The 17,964-nt window shown below is 40.3% G+C and overlaps 1 protein-coding gene across 1 annotated transcript; it reads right to left on the bottom strand.

Moving 5' to 3' along the window:
* Window positions 1-1,215: 1,215 nt before the first annotated feature.
* On the bottom strand, window positions 1,216-11,007 carry CAV2 (caveolin 2). Its single transcript, XM_074903128.1, has 3 exons — window positions 10,811-11,007; window positions 10,452-10,639; window positions 1,216-3,378 (listed from the first exon to the last, which is right to left on the bottom strand). Exons 1-3 carry the CDS (start codon window positions 10,958-10,960, stop codon window positions 3,228-3,230), a joined length of 489 nt encoding a protein of 162 aa, XP_074759229.1. The 5' UTR covers window positions 10,961-11,007; the 3' UTR covers window positions 1,216-3,227.
* Window positions 11,008-17,964: the final 6,957 nt, after the last annotated feature.

The following is a 17,964-nucleotide window of genomic DNA, read 5'->3' as shown; positions in this document are numbered from 1 at the left end:
AAAGAAAACAGGCCATAAGCACAAATCCAGGGTTAGTTCTGTGTGTTAGTTGTGATCTTCATGAAAAACAAGATGCTGAAATATTTTGTATGACAGAACTGAATCTCCAGCTCATGTTTATAAATTTAAGGTCTACAGTAACAAGAGGCAGGCTAGAATTGGAACATCTCACACTTTTTATGTATTTGTCCTCATAACTCTACTGTGATAATGGAAAGTCTACTCTTGTTAAGAGAAATAACATTTTCCCCATTCCATAGAGGGGAAGAAGATGCATTAAAGTAGATGCATCTGCATCAGGTGTAAATTTTCCTACATTTGTTGCAGACAATGAGACTAAGTTTCTGGATTCCCTTCTTGCTTAAATTCTCATTTGTAAGTTGCTGTTAAAGGATCAGCTGGGACAGTTTGTCCACATTTCAAAGGGAGACAAACGTAAGGGACCTACCCCTGTGTTGAAGATCACAGCTCAGTGCCAGTACCCGTTCAGTCCCTGTTGTCTAACAGTGCTGTCAGCTATTGACAGTATCAGCTGTGGCAGAGCTTCAGGATATCTGTCAGAACTGTCACAATTCATAAAATCCAGAGCATACTTGCCAGCCAGAGTTGCCCAGGGCAAATTCACACCTAAGTATTGAAGAGTTTGTATATATTCATGCTTCCTTCCACTACTTTCATGGATGAAGCAAGTGTATTTGCAAAGCATCTAATATTTTACCCTAAGCCTAACAGTCCATTTGGTATTTTCTTATAGTAAAAGCACATCTGTTCTAGCAAAAAATACTGCTGTAAAAGAAACTTACAGCTTTAATTACTTCATTACAAGCTCATTTGAATCTTGTAACAGCTAGAGAAATGGTGAAAAGAACTAACTAATGACAAGCCTAAATCAAAATAAGAATGAACCAAACCCTTCTACTTGGTTGTGTTAGCTACAGCCAGATTTCAGTAAGCTATTTAAGAATGCATCTATCCAGGAGTGCATGACGTAAAATGATAGATTTTTCTCTAGGCAATGGCCTCATTCTCAAAGTTTGGATACAGCCCTGAGTTCCCTCAAAGCTTAGGCTTTTATAGAGCTCCTTTTAGACACAAGGACTAGTACCGATCGATTTTATTTTTTTTTTAGTGAATTCATCAAGGTGATATTTTTCCATTAAAAATATCTTTGTAAAAATCCTTGGATGTTGTAAAAGAAAGTAACTCTCAAAAGAATTCAAGCCTAGCCTGACCAATTTTTATTTTCAAAAGAGATATTTCCATTTTTAACATAAGAAAGGTATCTTGAAGAGCACATCTAAACAGTGAGCAGAAAAAAAAAAAACTTCTTGCAGAGAGAAAAAACTTCAGAGAAGTTTCCATGGGCACTGATTAATATCCAGTTTTGAAAAGCCAAATGAATCCCTCTCTAAATGGCAGAAATGGTAAAAATATTTTCAATGTACAAAGATGTTCCCAGTGTACAAAGAATATACAGTATCAGCTAGCTTCTGTAGGTCAATAAGCAAGAAAACGGAAAATTCATCAGCTCACCTGTAAATAAAGCATGCACCCATAAAAAGAATTAAGCTTTTTTTTTTTTTTTAATGTAGCCAAAATTTTACACCGAGAGACCTGCTTCAGAGAAAGCAATCATTCTATATGGGCTTAATTACACACAGAGATACATAATTTTCTTCTATAAATAAGTTAAATGCAGTTGATAATAGTGGAACCATATGGATGTTAATCCATTTCTTTTCCCCATACTATATTTTGGAAGAACTGCATAGTATTCTATGCTGTTCAGCATTTTAAGAGCTTTTTAAAAATTTAAAAACCATGAAAAAAATTAAGTTGAAAATAGAAAAAAGCTGATGCTTTATTGTTTTATTATATATCTCTTGTTTGATAAGAAATCTGTGGTATCATTTTAGAAAATAACATTCTGAATCATACAAACATTTTACAATTGCAACTTATAATCTGTATTTAAAGAAAACAGCAGCATAAGCCCACCAGAAGGCTAATGTAATTTTAATGTACCTCTGCGTATGTTCTGTTATTCTGGTTTACAAAGCCATATTAGGTGCAGAAGGAAGAAGGGCTTTTATAGAGGTTAGGCTTTAAAGTAGCAAGTAAGCAACATGGAGAGTCAAGTCAATAGGTGAGGAGACTTAGACAAGGATATGAATTACACTCGTCTTCTGTAAGAGCTTGCTACCTAGGCAAAGTGCCAGCATAGCGTCTATTATTTTAAATATCACAATGTTCACACAGATAATACACAGAAATATGCAGGGTTGCATTTACTGCATCCCATTTTTAATAAAAATCTTTTCTCATAAACAAATATTTCCAACTCTTGCATAGTCTTGTATGCAAACACTTATAGTCTTCGTTTCTACACACAACCATGAATATACTAGAACTGCACGGCAAGACTTAAAAATCTGTGTAATTTAGAAACTGAAATTTTAGTTACCTGAAGTAATTTTTTGCAGTGTCTCACTCTTTCTGCCTAGTAAGTTGGTTAGAATTCAAATACTATAGAAATAATTCTTCAAAGAAAACTGATCAAGTGCCATTTACAAAGGTACAAAATATACAGCAAAGTTAACTTCTCATTAAATAAAATATACATATTAGCTGATGTTCCACATCATTAGCTAACACCTTATTTTAAGGGATGAACTTTCAGGGAGCTTTTCCTCCCCAATATAGGAGAATTATACAACAGTTCTTTTCTCTGTATGCTCATGCAATGAGTCACATTCATTTTAACTGCTGTTAATAAAGAACTGAGTTGATCATTCTGGATAGTGAGGGCCAAAAATGATCTCTTGTGGACTTGCAGTAAAATCAGTGGGAAACCCTAGAGATCAGTTTCACCTAAGGTATCACAGCCTATATAAATATTTATAGTAATAACACCAATCATTGTCACTGTGGTGGTTGTTAAACCTCCATGATAATTCTCCTGTAATTGACGTACCATTAAAATAAAGTGTTGCCAACATACTCTGCGCTCGCTGTTGTTAAAATAGTGAGCTATGAAAACTGCCTATTTAGTCTTAAACTGATCTCCCTGAAAATAAATGAGTTTTAGAAAAAATAGCATGTTCCCACTTAAACCAGCCATTGTAATTTAACAGTTTGGAATGAATGGTAAGTGCTTATATGTTAGATTAGCAAAGAGGTATAACACCAGCTCAATTACAATTACAGCAGTGTTGTATCCCTGACGTTTACTCTTGGTCCAGACGTATATTAACCATGGCAAAGCATCGGCCTAGGCTCTGGAAGAACGGTACGACGAAAACATCTGTCAGGCTCTTCCATATAGTTTGCACTGAAGGCAAGACCATGAGACAGGTTTTCACAAAAGGCACCACAATCCTGTAAAAGAGAAAATGGAAGATTTGAAGATTGCTGCTACTATAGCATGAGGAAATCATGATAACCAAACTCAAGTGTGAGATCTTGTGGAAGGGAAAGTGATTTTATATAATAACTCTCAATCTAATCTCTAAACAAGTTGATTTTACACTCTCGCACTGATTCTCCAACAATTTTGTTCATTCACAGCCTCACACTTGCACATGCAGAAGCACCATGATTGCACATGGTCCTCTGGCCGGAATCACCTGTGTGCAACAGAGGGACAGGAGACGCCAGCTTTCTTTTCATCATGTCTCTGCTCTTTCTTAACTGGCTGTGCTGAGCTAAGTTTGGGACATACCTTTTATAGGGGTGAACTTTTGCCATTCTCTCCCTGCTGCTGGGAGGGCTGGTGCATGTGATACGCTGCAACCTTGATGCCACCCCACTGCGGCTGAGGAGCAGTCATCTGCTAAGGACTCATTTGCGCTGTGGTCATATCCGAGTGTGGGTTTTCAGGGCTTAACAGAAACACCACGTTCCCCAGTTCGTTCAACTGGGTACAGTGCTCTTTATGATCTGATCCTGTTCTGCTGTCCCTTTTGGTGTTTCTTTTGTCCCTCTCTCACACACTCTCATGCACAGGCACGTAAGTAGCCATTCCTGTCTTGTTCCTACCAATCTAATGGCGCTGTTACAAACTGCTACAAATAAAACAGAAACAGTAAAGCAACATCGAGTTACACTGGATAACTATAGTCCAGAGACATGCCGAACCTCAGAAAAATGGGATCTTGCTGATCCTGTAGTGCTTTTGATTTGTGGGTGAGAAATTACTGTAGAATGAGGTCAAAACTCCTGGTCAGGGGATAGGTCTTTTTATTCACTCAGGGTGCATACTTGAAAGTATTGTGCTTTCATCTCCTGAGCACTGGTAACATCTGGGGATGCTCACCATATATCCTAATTCCAAAGCAATGTCATTAGTGGTGGCTTAAGCCAAGCATACTAACAACGGAGGTGAGCCAGAAGTGCACACATGGGCACCTCAACGAGGGCCAGGGGATACATCATAACTGACTGCACTATTTTGAGTTATTCTCCTGGTTTAATCATTTACTGGCCAAAACCCCTGGTCATTTCACCAAGTTGATTGTTCTTATTTGGGTGCAGACAAATTAAATGTAAAAATAATTTATGTAATACTGATGTGGTACTAGAGCAAGGTTTTAAAAATCTCTGTGCCATATATACCCCATTTATTTCCTAAATTAGGTAGAAGAAGCTATAGATTATCTTGATAAAGATAATAAACTCTGTTCTAGTTTGCTGTGACATTCAGAATTTAAGATCCCAGTCTTGCGTTCATGTAACTCCATTGCAGAACTCTCATTGACTTTGCTGGGAACGAGGGGAAATATTTAATTTACTATTTCATAATAAATCTGAAAAATACTTAAGTAGTGTAATTCCAACTAGTACTGCTCAGAATAACAAAGTAGAAAAAACCCCATACGTTTAAAAAAAGTTGAAGTTTAGAAATGTAAAGAATCAAAATGAATTCTTTTCAGTGTTTGTCTAACCAGATTCTCAGCTTTTATCATACAATGCAAGCCATATACTAGTATGCCTATGCTGCAGTCTAAGCTAACCCAGATGGATTTGAACAAGAATAGTTTTTCTAAAACGTTCTCTTCTTTTGTCTCTGCTGAAACAGCTAGCAATACACACACCATATAGAACTGTGAGCGTTACTGGAATAATGTGCATCTAGTTTTAAACTGAACTCAGTAAACTATGTGTTTGATAACCACCTATAGTATCACTGCATATAGAATAGATAATTTCTAGAGAATAAAATTAGGGCTTCATGGGTTAGAATACAGTTGATAAACACCAGTAATGCAAAGGGAAAAAAACTTGGTATTTCTCCAAGCAACACAGGGAAAACACCAGAAATGGCTACTCAGCTTGTGTTGACTTCACCCCTTTTCCATTTCAGTTAGTTTACAAAGGCTATGTCACTGCTCCTTTGCTGCAATCTAAAATTATTTTGGTCTGCATTTTTAAAAAAATCTAACTGGATTGCAGAGAAGCAAAAAAGATGACATTTTTATTGGACCTTCTGTCGACAGGATCACACAAAATATAAACTAAACAGTAGTGAATAACCAGGATGTCATTAGGGAAGGCTGGAAAAGCAATAATCCTACTGCTTGCAACTGCTGTAGTAGTCATTCACAGAACACCAGAACTCAACCTCTTTTGATAATGTTAAATACAGTAAATATCAACATGTTTTGGTAATGTTTGAACACTTGCTGTCCAATTTTATGGTAAATGCATGCAAAACCCAATGTAGGCTAACTCTGTAGGAGAATACGTTAGACATGCTAGCAACCAAAGCTAATTAATGTAAATAATTTTCAATTTTAAAATAAAAGTCTACTTAGACAACAATTACTCAAACACCTTTCTTCAGAGAAGAAAATCCTTTACACCTGAGAGAGCAGTAAAAGGTATTTTCTAACTTTTAAAAAATATGAGCGTGTCTACATGTATATAAGCACGCATCCTGTTCTGCATAGGATATGTTATCCTCCTGTGGCATTTTCAAATCAACAGAGAGTGAGATATGCTGGTCACTCCACAGCAAATATAAATAACCATGCACCATTAGAAGTTATGTGTTATTTTTTTGGTGACCTGTCAGAGAAACATTAACATATACATCCTTTACTCCTAGTGCTGTGGTATACCCCAGTCTGCACTTCTGTTCACAGAAATGGTAACTTTGAGTAATGTCTAAGAGTGGAAGTAAAGTCAGCATATCCTAAGGATATCAATATTGGTACTACTAGTGTTACCGCATGTTAAAGCTTTGGGAAGAAAATCAACACTCTGTTGAATCTGGCATCTGAACTGAAGCATAGTTAAGGTATTTCAACTACCTGTATAACCTCTCATTGAATCTTGCTATGTATATATCTCACAGAATACTCAGCCTTTCACTAAGTAGAAGGAATTACCTCTTTTGGGAACTGTTCAACTGAAAAGAGCAAACTATCATATTTTTGCCATCCGATCCTATTTTCTCTTCTTTCTGTTCAAGGCATGACATCTACAAAATTATACCCATCAGCCTTTCTCACTTTTTCTCACATTACTTCTTTTCTGCTAATCCCTGAGGGAACATTGTTGAGAACCAAACACCTCTTGGAAATGGCAGAGCACAATTTAATTCCCACTGATAAGGGTGTTTTCAGTTCAAAGCAATTCAATTTTTCATGGAGTTGGACAATGTGGTTGGAGAAATCATTCAATATTAATTTAGGATTCCTGCTTCAAAGTGAAGAATCACATCTTCTCCTGTAAATTTTTTCAAAATGGAACCTCAGACATGTCTTAATGCTATTTTTCAAACGCTATACCATTCAGTGGTTAAATTACCCAATTCCAGGTATGCATGTGTACTACATCATGATTTTGAATTAAAAGTCTTGCATGTCCCTACAATACAAGCAAGCATTGTGACCAGATGGCTAAATGTTAATTAGCAGCTGCAGAGCTTTTTGTCAAGATCCATTTTAACCTTTGAGATTTTCATGAGTGAGGCAAGAGATAACTGTCAAAGTCTTCCAGGACCCATACATAGTATATGAAGTGCATTAAATTCAAACATTATATATCCCAGGACCTGGGTAGACTGGAAAAGATAAAGCTAAAAAGGAAGCAAGACAACATTGACCTACTTCCTCTTTAGAAGCCAAGAGAGATATACTGGACATGAAAGAAGAGGCATCAAGGTCATAAGATCCTAAGGTGAGTCTTCACAGCATAGCTGTACTGTAATTTTGATTTCAGACAGCCAGCAGGCAGATGGTTTTGGTGTTGAGTATGATAGCAATAAGTTACGTAAATGGGATTGTGGAGAAAGAGGTAAGAGATGATGCATGTCCAGATCTATTTCTCTGCATATAAGTCCCCGGCTACATCATAGCACTGTGAATGGAAGCTCAAGCCCAGAGGAGCTCCGAATACCTGCAGCTCCAGCTGACAAGAGCATAAAGCTGGCTGAGTCCTTGTGCTTTAAAGCCCATCTCAGATCCAAGACTCAAGTTATGGATCCTCAAATGAAACACTGATTCTTAGTATAGATATGCAACATGCCAGAACACTATTCAGGCAAGACTACAAAACGGCATATATCAGATTCAAGTGTTAGTTTCCAAGAGATGGCAAATATGTTGCTTGGAACAACAGTCAATCCCTGATCTATAATAAATATAATGATTTTGCATGTGCTTCCTGGAAAACCTAGTGTTCTGCTAGTGTTCAAAAATAAATAACCTTAACAGCCTCAATATAAGGACATGTTTAAAAGCTTGCTAATATTTACAGAAAGATGTTAAATCTCAGTCTGGACATGTTCTGCCATGTATAGTCTGTGGTGAGAATGACAGTCATCAGTAAAGGAGAAGCAATGTGGAGAAGTACCCTTCCTTGAACTGGCTTCTAACTAGTAGGTCACCAACCTACTAGCTGGCAGAGTTTCAGCCCATCAGTATCTTTTACCAGGTAGTGTAAAACTGGATTCTGGCTCAAGCAGACAGTTTGAGAACAGAATATGCTCCATCTTTATAGTTAAAAATGAAAATTAAAGTGTATTATTACATATTTCTTACTCAGCTTTCTTTTTGCTTTTCATGAAGTCTAACATATTTTCTTCCTTCTTTAGCAAACTTTTTGCTGGTGAAAGACAACATTTACTATCAGGCATGAGGGGGGCAACTCATGATGTGCCCTTGATGCATGAGGAATGCTGAGTCAGACTTCTGTGGATTTTTAGCATGCTGACAAAACTGCAACAACATGTGTCACAATGAACAGAGCTTTGTGCCTAGGCACTTCCAAAGGTTGTTGAAACACCATTGAATTTAGTCTCAGGAAAGGCTTCCCATGAGCAGATCAGCATTATCATCTCACTGGTTTGGATGTTGAAAGTGAGGCACAGTAGCTCTGATAAGCCCTCCTCCAGGCAGCTATGTGGGAGGGTGTGCCCAGGGTTTTCCCATGATGTTTCACCAGTTGAAGACAGAGTTATAATGTAATTCCCTTCCTCTCATGCTCTCACAAAAGAAGATCTTTTTCAGACCCAGTGGAGCTACATGGGAGCCAGTACCATGTGTTTAGGGTCCTCATACCTGCACAGCTCCTACGCTACCCTCTCAAATGCAGAAACTTTGAACTCTTCACTCCCAAGAAATATGGAATGTGGAGACCTGCATAAGTTAGTCTCAATGCATTCTACCTTTGTGTTGGAACAAATCCAGCTTGTGGTTGTGGGAAGATGAGACAGTGTTGGCTTTGGATGGTAGCACTGGATGGGGTCCAAGGGGGTGCAGATAGCACTACTGAGTTATGTGATTCTTTCATACCCATCCCAGGTGCAAGAAAGATCAAAAGAATGATGACTTCTGTAGTGACAATGTATGTAGGGAAAGAAAGTTAGTTTTTGGGGAAGCAAGTGCATTCACAGGAAGTCAAGGGAAACTTTTCAAATGAAGTGCCGCATTCAGACAGTGCTATTTCAGATGTACTGAGAACCCACAGTTCCTGAGAGAGTCACTAGGGACTACTTGCATAAATAGAAACTGAACTCTGGGTCCTGGTTCAGTGAAACTCATGTCTACGTACCCAGGCTATGAAATGTGGATAGAAGATCATTCTGAAGCACAAAAAACTTTAGAGTCTTAATAAATAGGGCATCAGTGAATTCTTCCATAGATATTCCACTACTGGAAATCTATGTCCACCAAACCCTTTTTCAGTAACATGGTACAGTACAGCACAGTGACAGCTGACAGACCTAAACGATTGGGCACACTATGCAATGTTCATCGTAATTTGGTGAGTAGCAGGTGAGCAGCTCTAAACTATATTGCAACTGCTTTAGGTATTATGCAAACTTTATGCTTCAAAATTCAAGTTAATCAGTTTTTGAAGTGGCTCATGTCAATGCCATCAACCCAAACTTCCATTCCACTTTGGAAAACCGAAATCTGCATTCCACAGATTGCAACCACAGGTTCAGACAACCAATGTATTCCTACCGCTTTGAGTTTGTTTCCCAGTTTCTGGATTGTATTTTGTTTTCCTTAACAACTTCTTCACAATTCCAGTGTACCCAAGTCAAATGAGACTTTGCCCAAAGCCCATGTATATGGAAAATCCTGGTTCATAGGAATGATGTTGATAATCTGCATTCATCCCTTCCTCTGCAGCCTGCTGGATTCTTCACTCTTTCCTCAAACTCACTCTCTTCCCTGTCTTCCTTCTCTACGATCCTCTGCCTTTCTAGTCTCAGGGTACTCTTCCCTGGTATTTTGCCATGATATTCTGTTTAAAGTACATGAGGTTTGCTGTGACTTGAAGGGCTGCTGTATTTGCCTGTGACCCTGGGCCATGGCCAGAAGCAGCTTTCTTGAGCACAGCAGAGATTTATTGCTTAGGTGGAAGTGCTGTGGGACACTGCACCTCGAGTGGCCATGTACCAGATGCAAGACAGTGACAGTAGATTTTGTGACAGTAGCAAAGAAAGAGTGAGCTGGGCCCTCAAAAGCTTCCTTCATTTGAGTAAAAAAAAAAAAAAAAAAAAAAAAAAAGAAGATGTAACCATAATGAGAAGGTGTCAGGTGTAAATAATACTTCTGCCTCGGTCTTTCATTTCAAACACACATGTTTTAAGTTCTGTACTCTAAAAAACAGGCAATCATTATTACTCCAGAAGCCAGCCGAGGCTGGAATGCATTGCGGTAGGTGCCATACAAATGGTAAAACAGGCTCTCTGCCCCGGGGAGCTTACAGAGATGTGACAGGCTGCTGGAAAAAGCAAGGCAGGGAACTGAATCACAGAGAAAACACTGTTGTCATTTCTCTCTCTTTAAAAATAAAGCAGATAATGTAAGTTGATCTGCGTAGCGGTTGTAAACACAGTGGCGCAGGGTTAGGCAGGCAGCGATGCTACAGAGGAGAGTTCTGCTGAGCTGTCTGCAGAGCCCACCCACCGACGGGCATCAGAACGCACTTACCAGATGTGCAGGCAGCTGAGCACCGCGAAGACGATCCCCACAACCAGGGCCAGCGGAATGGCAAGGACCAGAGTCAGGAGCTTGTAGATCAGGTACTTGCTGAGCTCAAAGAGCGCGTGGCTGCAGATCCAGACTTTGTCGAAGGAGTGGGTGAGCTCGGGTTCCGCGATCACGTCCTCGAACCCCAGCTGGAACCAGAAGCAGTCTGCCGTTACGCGGAGCCGGGGCGAAGGGAGGCCGCCGGGCTGACCCGCCGCCCCGCCGAGGGCCCCGGCCCTGCCGCCGAGCCCCGGCCCCGCCCGCCCGCCCGGCGCAGCCCCCGCCGCGCTGGCTCCCCGCGGCCGCGGCCCGGCGCGCACCTGGAGGTGGGCGTTCAGCCCCTGGGGGTCGCGGTCCAGCTCGTCCTCCGCGCACTTCTCCGCCTCCGGCAGCGCGGGGCCGCCACTCCGCGGGAGGTTGTCGTCGTCCATGAAAATGCGGGTATCCGCCTTCTCCGTCTCCAGCCCCATGGCGCTGCCCGCCGCTCCGCGCCTGCCGGCCCGGCCCGGCCCTGCCCCGTCCGGGCCCGCCGGGCTGGGGCGGAGCGGGGCCGCCCGGGACACGCCCCGCGGGCCGCGCCGCCGCCGCCGGGAGCGGGCCCCGGGGTGGGCGCCGCGGGGCAGCCAGAGTCCCGCAGCGCCCGCTGGCAGCCCGGCCGCTCGCCCCTCGGCTGGGCGGCCGCTTTATGGGCCGGGCCGGGCGGGCGGGCTCCCCCTCCAGCTGTCCGGAGCGGCCGGTCGCTTTGTTTCCCCGTTCATCCGACAGCCCCGGCCAGCGGGCCCCGCGCTGCTTTCACTGCGGCCTCACGCATGACTGCAATTTGTAGGAGAAAGCGTTTGTGGCATCGCAACAACAGGAACAAAAGTTGAGGCGATTGTGCTTTAGGGTCGTAGCTGCTGTCCTCTCTGCAGCCGTAGGGGACTAATGAAAGAAAGGGGGCGAGGAAAAGCGTGCTGCACTGCCCACCAAGGTTCCAGCCCCACTGCTCTGTCACACTCCAGCGTTACTTACGTGACTCGTGCTCCCTAAACTCCCTGAATTGCTGCTGCACTGAAATGCTGCATCCATCCTTACAAGCTATTATCGTGCCCTCCTTGGGTTTTAGCTTCAATCCATACAAATTATTTCCTCTGTTTTGGGTGAGAACATGTTTTGAGCCTAAGAGTGATCTGTATAAAAGTGATCTGTATAAAAAAAGTAAAAAGTAAAAGTGATCTGTATAAAAGTGAAAATTGCTGTAATGACTGCTAAAAGTACTTGATAATATTGATATACAGCATGAGCTCGTGAGCTGTCAGGAATACCTTTTTGTTACATTCAACAACTACAATGACACGTCACTCAGAAAGAGAGTGACATTACTAATCAACAATCCAGGCTCGTTAAATTAGAAGGAAGCTGGTAGTGATAACTTTCTTTAACTTTCACCACTGCATTAATTTAAGGATAGCTTTAATCTTTGAAAAGCTTACTGGAAAGCGATATAAAAATAACTATGCACAGTTTGGGTAGGAAACCACCTAATACAATGCTCTGGACCATATCACATTGTTCTTGACCAGATAGCTTCTGCAGAAAAGCTTCACATCTATGTGTAACTCATGTTGATGCTTTTTTCTCCCACACTAATGGGTTTAGTAATAACTGGTGTCACGTAAATGATTTGGATCCAGCAGTGTAGCGCATTAAGTATAAAAGCCTGCAAATACAAATTTTCAGTAGGTTCAAATGCAAGCAAAAAACCAGTGTGATGACTGAAGACATACTTATGAGCTGCATTTATAGCCCCCCCCCCCCCCCCCCCCCTTCCTTCCCATCTTTGTTCCACTAGTGGGAGGAATAAAAAGGTCAACTGACAAACTTGAGATTCAGATCCATCCTTCAGAGTGCTTCTGTCCAGCAACTATTATATTTTAGCCTATAGATCTGGGGAGCTGAGTGCAGCCCAAAGGTGCTCAGCACGTTTCTGGTGGCTGCTTGTGGCAGGCACAGAAATCTGGGTTTGGTGCTGCTGAAAAGCAAGGTATTAGCAACCAGCAGAGGATCCCAAACCAGCCCCTTGGCTACTGAAGTCAGACCATACATATCAAGTACTTTCTACCATTCCCATCACTAGAGGCATGGATCAGGGTGCATGTGCATAACCAGGGAGCTGCTTTTGAACAGCTCTACCCATTACCTAACCACTTCTGCTGCATTTCACTCCACCAACTAGCTGGAGCTGTGAGTCCATAGCTCCACTTGGTCAGCTCCAGCTTTGCCAAAAGCTAGGGGGTGGTCCTTCTTGCAAGATCACCAAAATCACAGTCTGCCACTGGAGAGTGGTCTTGCAGTATCAACCCCATTTATAAAAACCAAATAGCACTTTTTTGTTCATGTCCATCTGTTTTTGGAAATCTGTTATTGTAATAGCTGATAAATGTTGATGTCTGTCATGGAAAGTGAAGAGTTTTCCTTTGTAATCTCTGAGGATTTGAAATAAAGTGGTGATGCAGTTGCATCTGAAAGAATAATATTTTTCATGAAAAGCCTGTTTAAAAGCAATAAAAGCTCAAGGCTGCATATGACTTGGGATGTTGTTTATTAAGAACCCCTTAAAACGAGCCGTTTTCAGTAACTCTGGTAGTTATTTTCAGAATTATTTGTGTATGAATTATCAAGTGAGGTTGATGGCAAAACCTGAGCAGTGTCAAGCTCTGATCCCTGACTTTTCTGGCAAATGAACAGAAAACAAGGTGGCGTATGCAATGCTCAATAAAGGGGATTTTTTCAGTTTCCCTCCCCAGGGCTGCCAGGCTCAACTTTCTGACAACATGGCTGGATATAACAGTTTGAAGGACAAGAGTAAGAGTAGAGAGCAATGACCACAAACCTGTTCTGTAACATCCTTTGGACAGATATCTTTAAAAAAATCTCTGTGTAGGTAACAGCCAAAGAATTATATCATGTGACACAAAATGCATGTGTTTGCGTGTGTGTGTTTACACACTTTGGCCCACGTGCTAAACTGCTTGATGGTCCCATCAGCTATGGAAAAGCAATAACGTATCTCCATTTTCTAAACATTACACATTTTGCTGCTGTATTTTTAACAAGTGGAAGGGTGAAAGTTTTCATTATTACAACTTCTTTGTATTAGAATAGTGTCTCAGAACTTATTGCAGTACAGAGTGTACAAACATTGAACAACAAGTAGTGTCTCAAAAAGCTTGTAACCAATAGTATAGACCAAGGGATGAATGATGGATGTGGACATGTAGATGGGGCATCAAGGAAACAAGCAAGGCTGTGGTAGGCTCAATAGTTTTATTACTGTGTTTTCATACACATTATTGGAAGGGGATTTTTAAGAACTGGTCTAGAGAAGTATTATGAAGATGCATCTTCCATGTTCACAGCAATTCCTCTGAGGTGTAAGCATAAGGGGAAATAGCTCATACACAGATTTTTGGAAAGTTCTCAGCAAAAAAGTTTTCATATTTGTCTGTGGCAAAGAATGGGTTAAGTCAGTTACATTTAGACTCTGACCAATGTGTAATTTTATAGGAAAATATGGAGTCAATTCAACATTTGTTTTATAAGGATGTTCCTGTTTAAACTTTGATCATTACTCTGATTATTGTAGTGCTTTATATATAGATAAAAAAATGCCTTTCCTGACCATGGCAGGGATGTCAGTTATATGTCTTCTGGCAAAAGCTTTCACATGTATATGCATTTGTGAAAGCTTCCTGGTCTTTACAGCAAGACCATGGGTAACGGCCACTTGGGCTTCATCTATTCTACTTTGCTTGTCTGGTTGAGTTTGATTCTCAGGGTATTCTTTTCCTATTTCCCTTCCCCCTTTTATAAATTATTTCTAACCTGATTGAAAGTTATCATATCATGATTACTGTATACATAGTAGTTTACATTTTCAAAGAGAAAAAGGACAAGGAATCCTGTTAATTTCTCTTTTAATTTCACTGGAGTTTAACAGATGTGTACTTCAAATATGTTGTTTTCTTTTCAAGATCAGTAATGAAAATCTTAACGGTTTCAGAGGAGCTATGAGAAGAGTCTTTTATTCTCATATCCCTATGACATATCTGTGGAATTTTTGTTACTACTGTTTCACAGATAGACTACTTGGATGTCAGATAGGTTCTAAATATTTGCGTACATTAGGAGTAAGGTATAAAAACAGTGACTGCAGCCCTCACCTGGCCATGCAGTGAGGGTGGAAGGGAGAGGCAGCTGCACAGCTGAGATTTTAAGAAGTGAACCATGCAGTGTTAGTGGAGAGGTTACAACCCCTTTTCTTAATTTTCCTTCTGATAAAAGTGTGCCTGGGTGTAAATCTGTATGAAGGAAGCAGGTGTAGTGAACTGAGGAATTTGGGGGGCACTCAGGGATGTGCAAAATGCGTTAAAATGAGGCAAAACCTGAAAAATCTTGGAGATTAAAGATATGGATTAGAATCTAGATTTTCTTGTTTTCACAGTGGGCAGATTAAATATTCAGATTTGGCACATATAGAGAGGTTTAAGGTGCAAAGTCCAACACATTGTCTTGATGTAGCCTTATCTATATAAGCAAAAAATAATTAAATAAAATTACTTATTTGAAGACTGTATGTAAGAAAAGCTGAGGGAAGACTTTTGGAAAAAGTGGGCACATCATATCTGTGCTAATTTGTCACCACTGAAGCGGTGACTCTTGACTTGTTCCATGAAAAAGGACCCACAATTAGGTCCCATCTCTGTGTATGCAAACTCCCTTGCTCTCAGTTGCTTTTCTAGTAGTTTTCTGCCCTGTGGAGTGTAAAATTGGTTTGATCACCAAATTAGCTTGATTGGTGTTGTTTTCTAATCAGTGTAAACAAATGTAAAACAAAGCTAAACGTTTATATTTATTTTGCCAAATTATATCCAATGCTGCTGAATTTAAGCCAAAAGCTTCTACAAAGACTGATTTTATATGTGTCAGGGTGAAGAGTAGACATGACATGATTAATGGGTTCAGGTCAAAAACTGTTTGCAGGAATGATTTTAGGATTTTCTGGATCTCTTTTAGCCAAGCTAGGTTAGTGGTAATTGAGATGTTTATAGTAGCTTTCAGCATAGCCTCTGATTTCTAGCATGAGAAAGGAAGAAAGAAAGTACTCCCATGAGATCTCCCAAGTTACTGTTTGATGATTTACCGGTTAGCGCTCAAATGAGCACCCCTCAGTGAGGGGGTGAAAGAGTTTTCTGTTTATTACTGACAATGGGAATACAGATCCTCATGAGCATATGGAGAGCATGGGGAACAGCAAAGGGGCTGGGCTCAGACATTTTTTGATATGTCTTTTTTATTTTCTTCAATCAGTAGAAGTCTGTAAATGTTTTCCGTGTGCTTTCATAATTCACTTTCATCCGTTTTCTTTTTTTTTTTTTTTCCAATTTTTGCTTCTCACTACAGTTTATAGTATGTATCAACAGAGCTGTTATTAATGTGTCATCATACATTACAGGGTAAAACAATGAGTCAGCGGGACCCAGACTTGAGTGCTGAAATAAGTGATGATCTGGTGAAAAAAGTGCCAGGTTGGGATCTGGGGGCTGACTGCACCTGTGATATGTACTTCAATATTTACAGCAGTACAGGGACTGTTCCCTGCGTGTTTAAGTATGTTAAAGGTTATAAGGAACCCTACTGGTGTTTGAGAAAGTACTGAAGACAGGTTCCTGCTAAGTGGGCCAGCTGCATATTGTAAAAGGTCGGGAAAAGGATGCAGGATATGGAGAGCTTCTCGGTGCCAAATGGCAACTCATGAACCTGTTCATGCTCCAGGCCTGCTGCAGCTGGAAAGGAAAACCTTCTGCTTTAACCTTGCAGCACAGTGGTCAAACAGCCAGCTGCTACTGCTCAGCTGACTGGTGGTAGCTTGTTAAAGTGTGGTGGCCCAAGTGTTTATGTCTGTTTATTCGTATAAGCAGAGGAAAAAAAGGCATTACAGTTTGGTGTAGTGCGAAATCAGAACCTGAGCGCTGATCAGAACTTCAGAGCTTGTGCTGTTCACCCACTGAAATGGAAAAGGGAAAGGGATATTATAGAGAAGATATGCAAACAGCTCTGGTGTTGGTGGGGTCTGTAGGAAGGACCAGATGATTTCTCCATGAGCATCCAACAGTTAAACCAGATTCTGATGGAAAATCATTACAAAAGCAGTAACTGTGCTTGGCTGCTCTCTGTTGCAAACTTTCTGTGATTAGCTGTCAGTGATGGAGGTCTTGCTCTTTAGCTTGTATCACACCATGATTTCTGGAAATTGCTAAATACTCTGGTTTAATTAGGACTCTGCTAATGGTTGTTTTGTACTTCTATTGATGAAGAGTCACTTTGCAGGATGCTAATGTTCAGTGAGAAGCAAATGATGACTGGGGGTGTAAAGCAGGGTCCTGTCATTGGTAGATGACTAGTAAAAAAATGAAAAACAAACCCTTCGATTCTTCAATAGCGGCCACAAGCTTAGGTACTTTGTACATTAAAAAAACCCAAAACAACAAACCCCTAGTTTGGTGGTTTGGGTTTGTTTGTTTGTTTGTTGGGTTTTTGTTTGGTTGGTTTTGGTTTGGGTTTTTTGTTTGTTTGGGTGGTGGGGGTTTTTTGGGGTTTTTGTTTGTTTGTTTGTTTGTTTGTTTGTTTTCCTGAAGATACAGATTCCTATCCATTCAGCAGATGGATCAAATATATCTGAGGTCTCTTTATGAAAGCCGTCCATCTGGAATCTGACTTTAAATGTGACAATCACTTGATTTAGAGTAGTGTGGTTTAGCTTATTTAACAACTTTGTTGAAATCTCTTTGATCTTTTCACAGGTTTCTGCTCTTTTCATGTTTTGGATATGGAAGAGGAATACTGAGCATGTTATGCTTGAATTAGGTCATTCTCTTGTGCAGTTCCTTTACAAAAATATGATCTGATAAACTACTTATCCTAAGAATGCATTTTAGGTCTGTTTGCAATATGTTGATGAGCCAGGAAGTCTCCAAGGAATTTAGGACATTCTCAGCAATAAATTAATCCAACTCTGGAGAAACAATAAAACCTATTTTTTTGCTAAAATATAGAAAAAAATATTTTCCATTCTTTCATCGTATAGTTTTAGAATAGTTTATTGGAAATCCAGAAATATATATATAGGTCAGCTGTGTAGAGTGATGAGTTTTTCCTTTCCAAGGCATTGGCCATTCCTATGCTTAGGGTTCATGAGAGTCTGACTCTTACTTGCACAAGTTACAAACACTACTGTTGTTTTTTTTCCTTAATGTATACTATATTTATTTTTTTAATAGTCTGATAGCTTGATTGAATCTTGACTTCTTTAGGTAAATTAAGTAATTTTTGAGGTAAAACCCTTTCTTTATGAAAATGGATGCTGCTTTGCGAAAAGTGGAATTTGCAGAATACTTTTTCAAAGAGCATCCAATTTAAAAATATCTACTTGGAA

Source organism: Athene noctua, chromosome 3 (assembly GCF_965140245.1).
Source record: "Athene noctua chromosome 3, bAthNoc1.hap1.1, whole genome shotgun sequence".
Lineage (NCBI taxonomy): Eukaryota > Metazoa > Chordata > Aves > Strigiformes > Strigidae > Athene > Athene noctua.
This window is presented reverse-complemented; position numbering and strand designations above follow the sequence as displayed.

What these genes read in the sequence shown, in the direction of transcription:
- CAV2 (XM_074903128.1), bottom strand. Translation starts at nt 10,960, where the DNA reads ATGGGGCTGGAGACGGAGAAGGCGGATACCCGCATTTTCATGGACGAC. An exon ending in GGCTGAACGCCCACCTCCAG is followed by an intron (nt 10,640 to 10,810) that starts GTGCGCGCCGGG and finishes TTCTGGTTCCAG; the next exon opens with CTGGGGTTCGAGGACGTGAT. An exon ending in CTCAGCTGCCTGCACATCTG is followed by an intron (nt 3,379 to 10,451) that starts GTAAGTGCGTTC and finishes TCTCTTTTACAG; the next exon opens with GATTGTGGTGCCTTTTGTGA.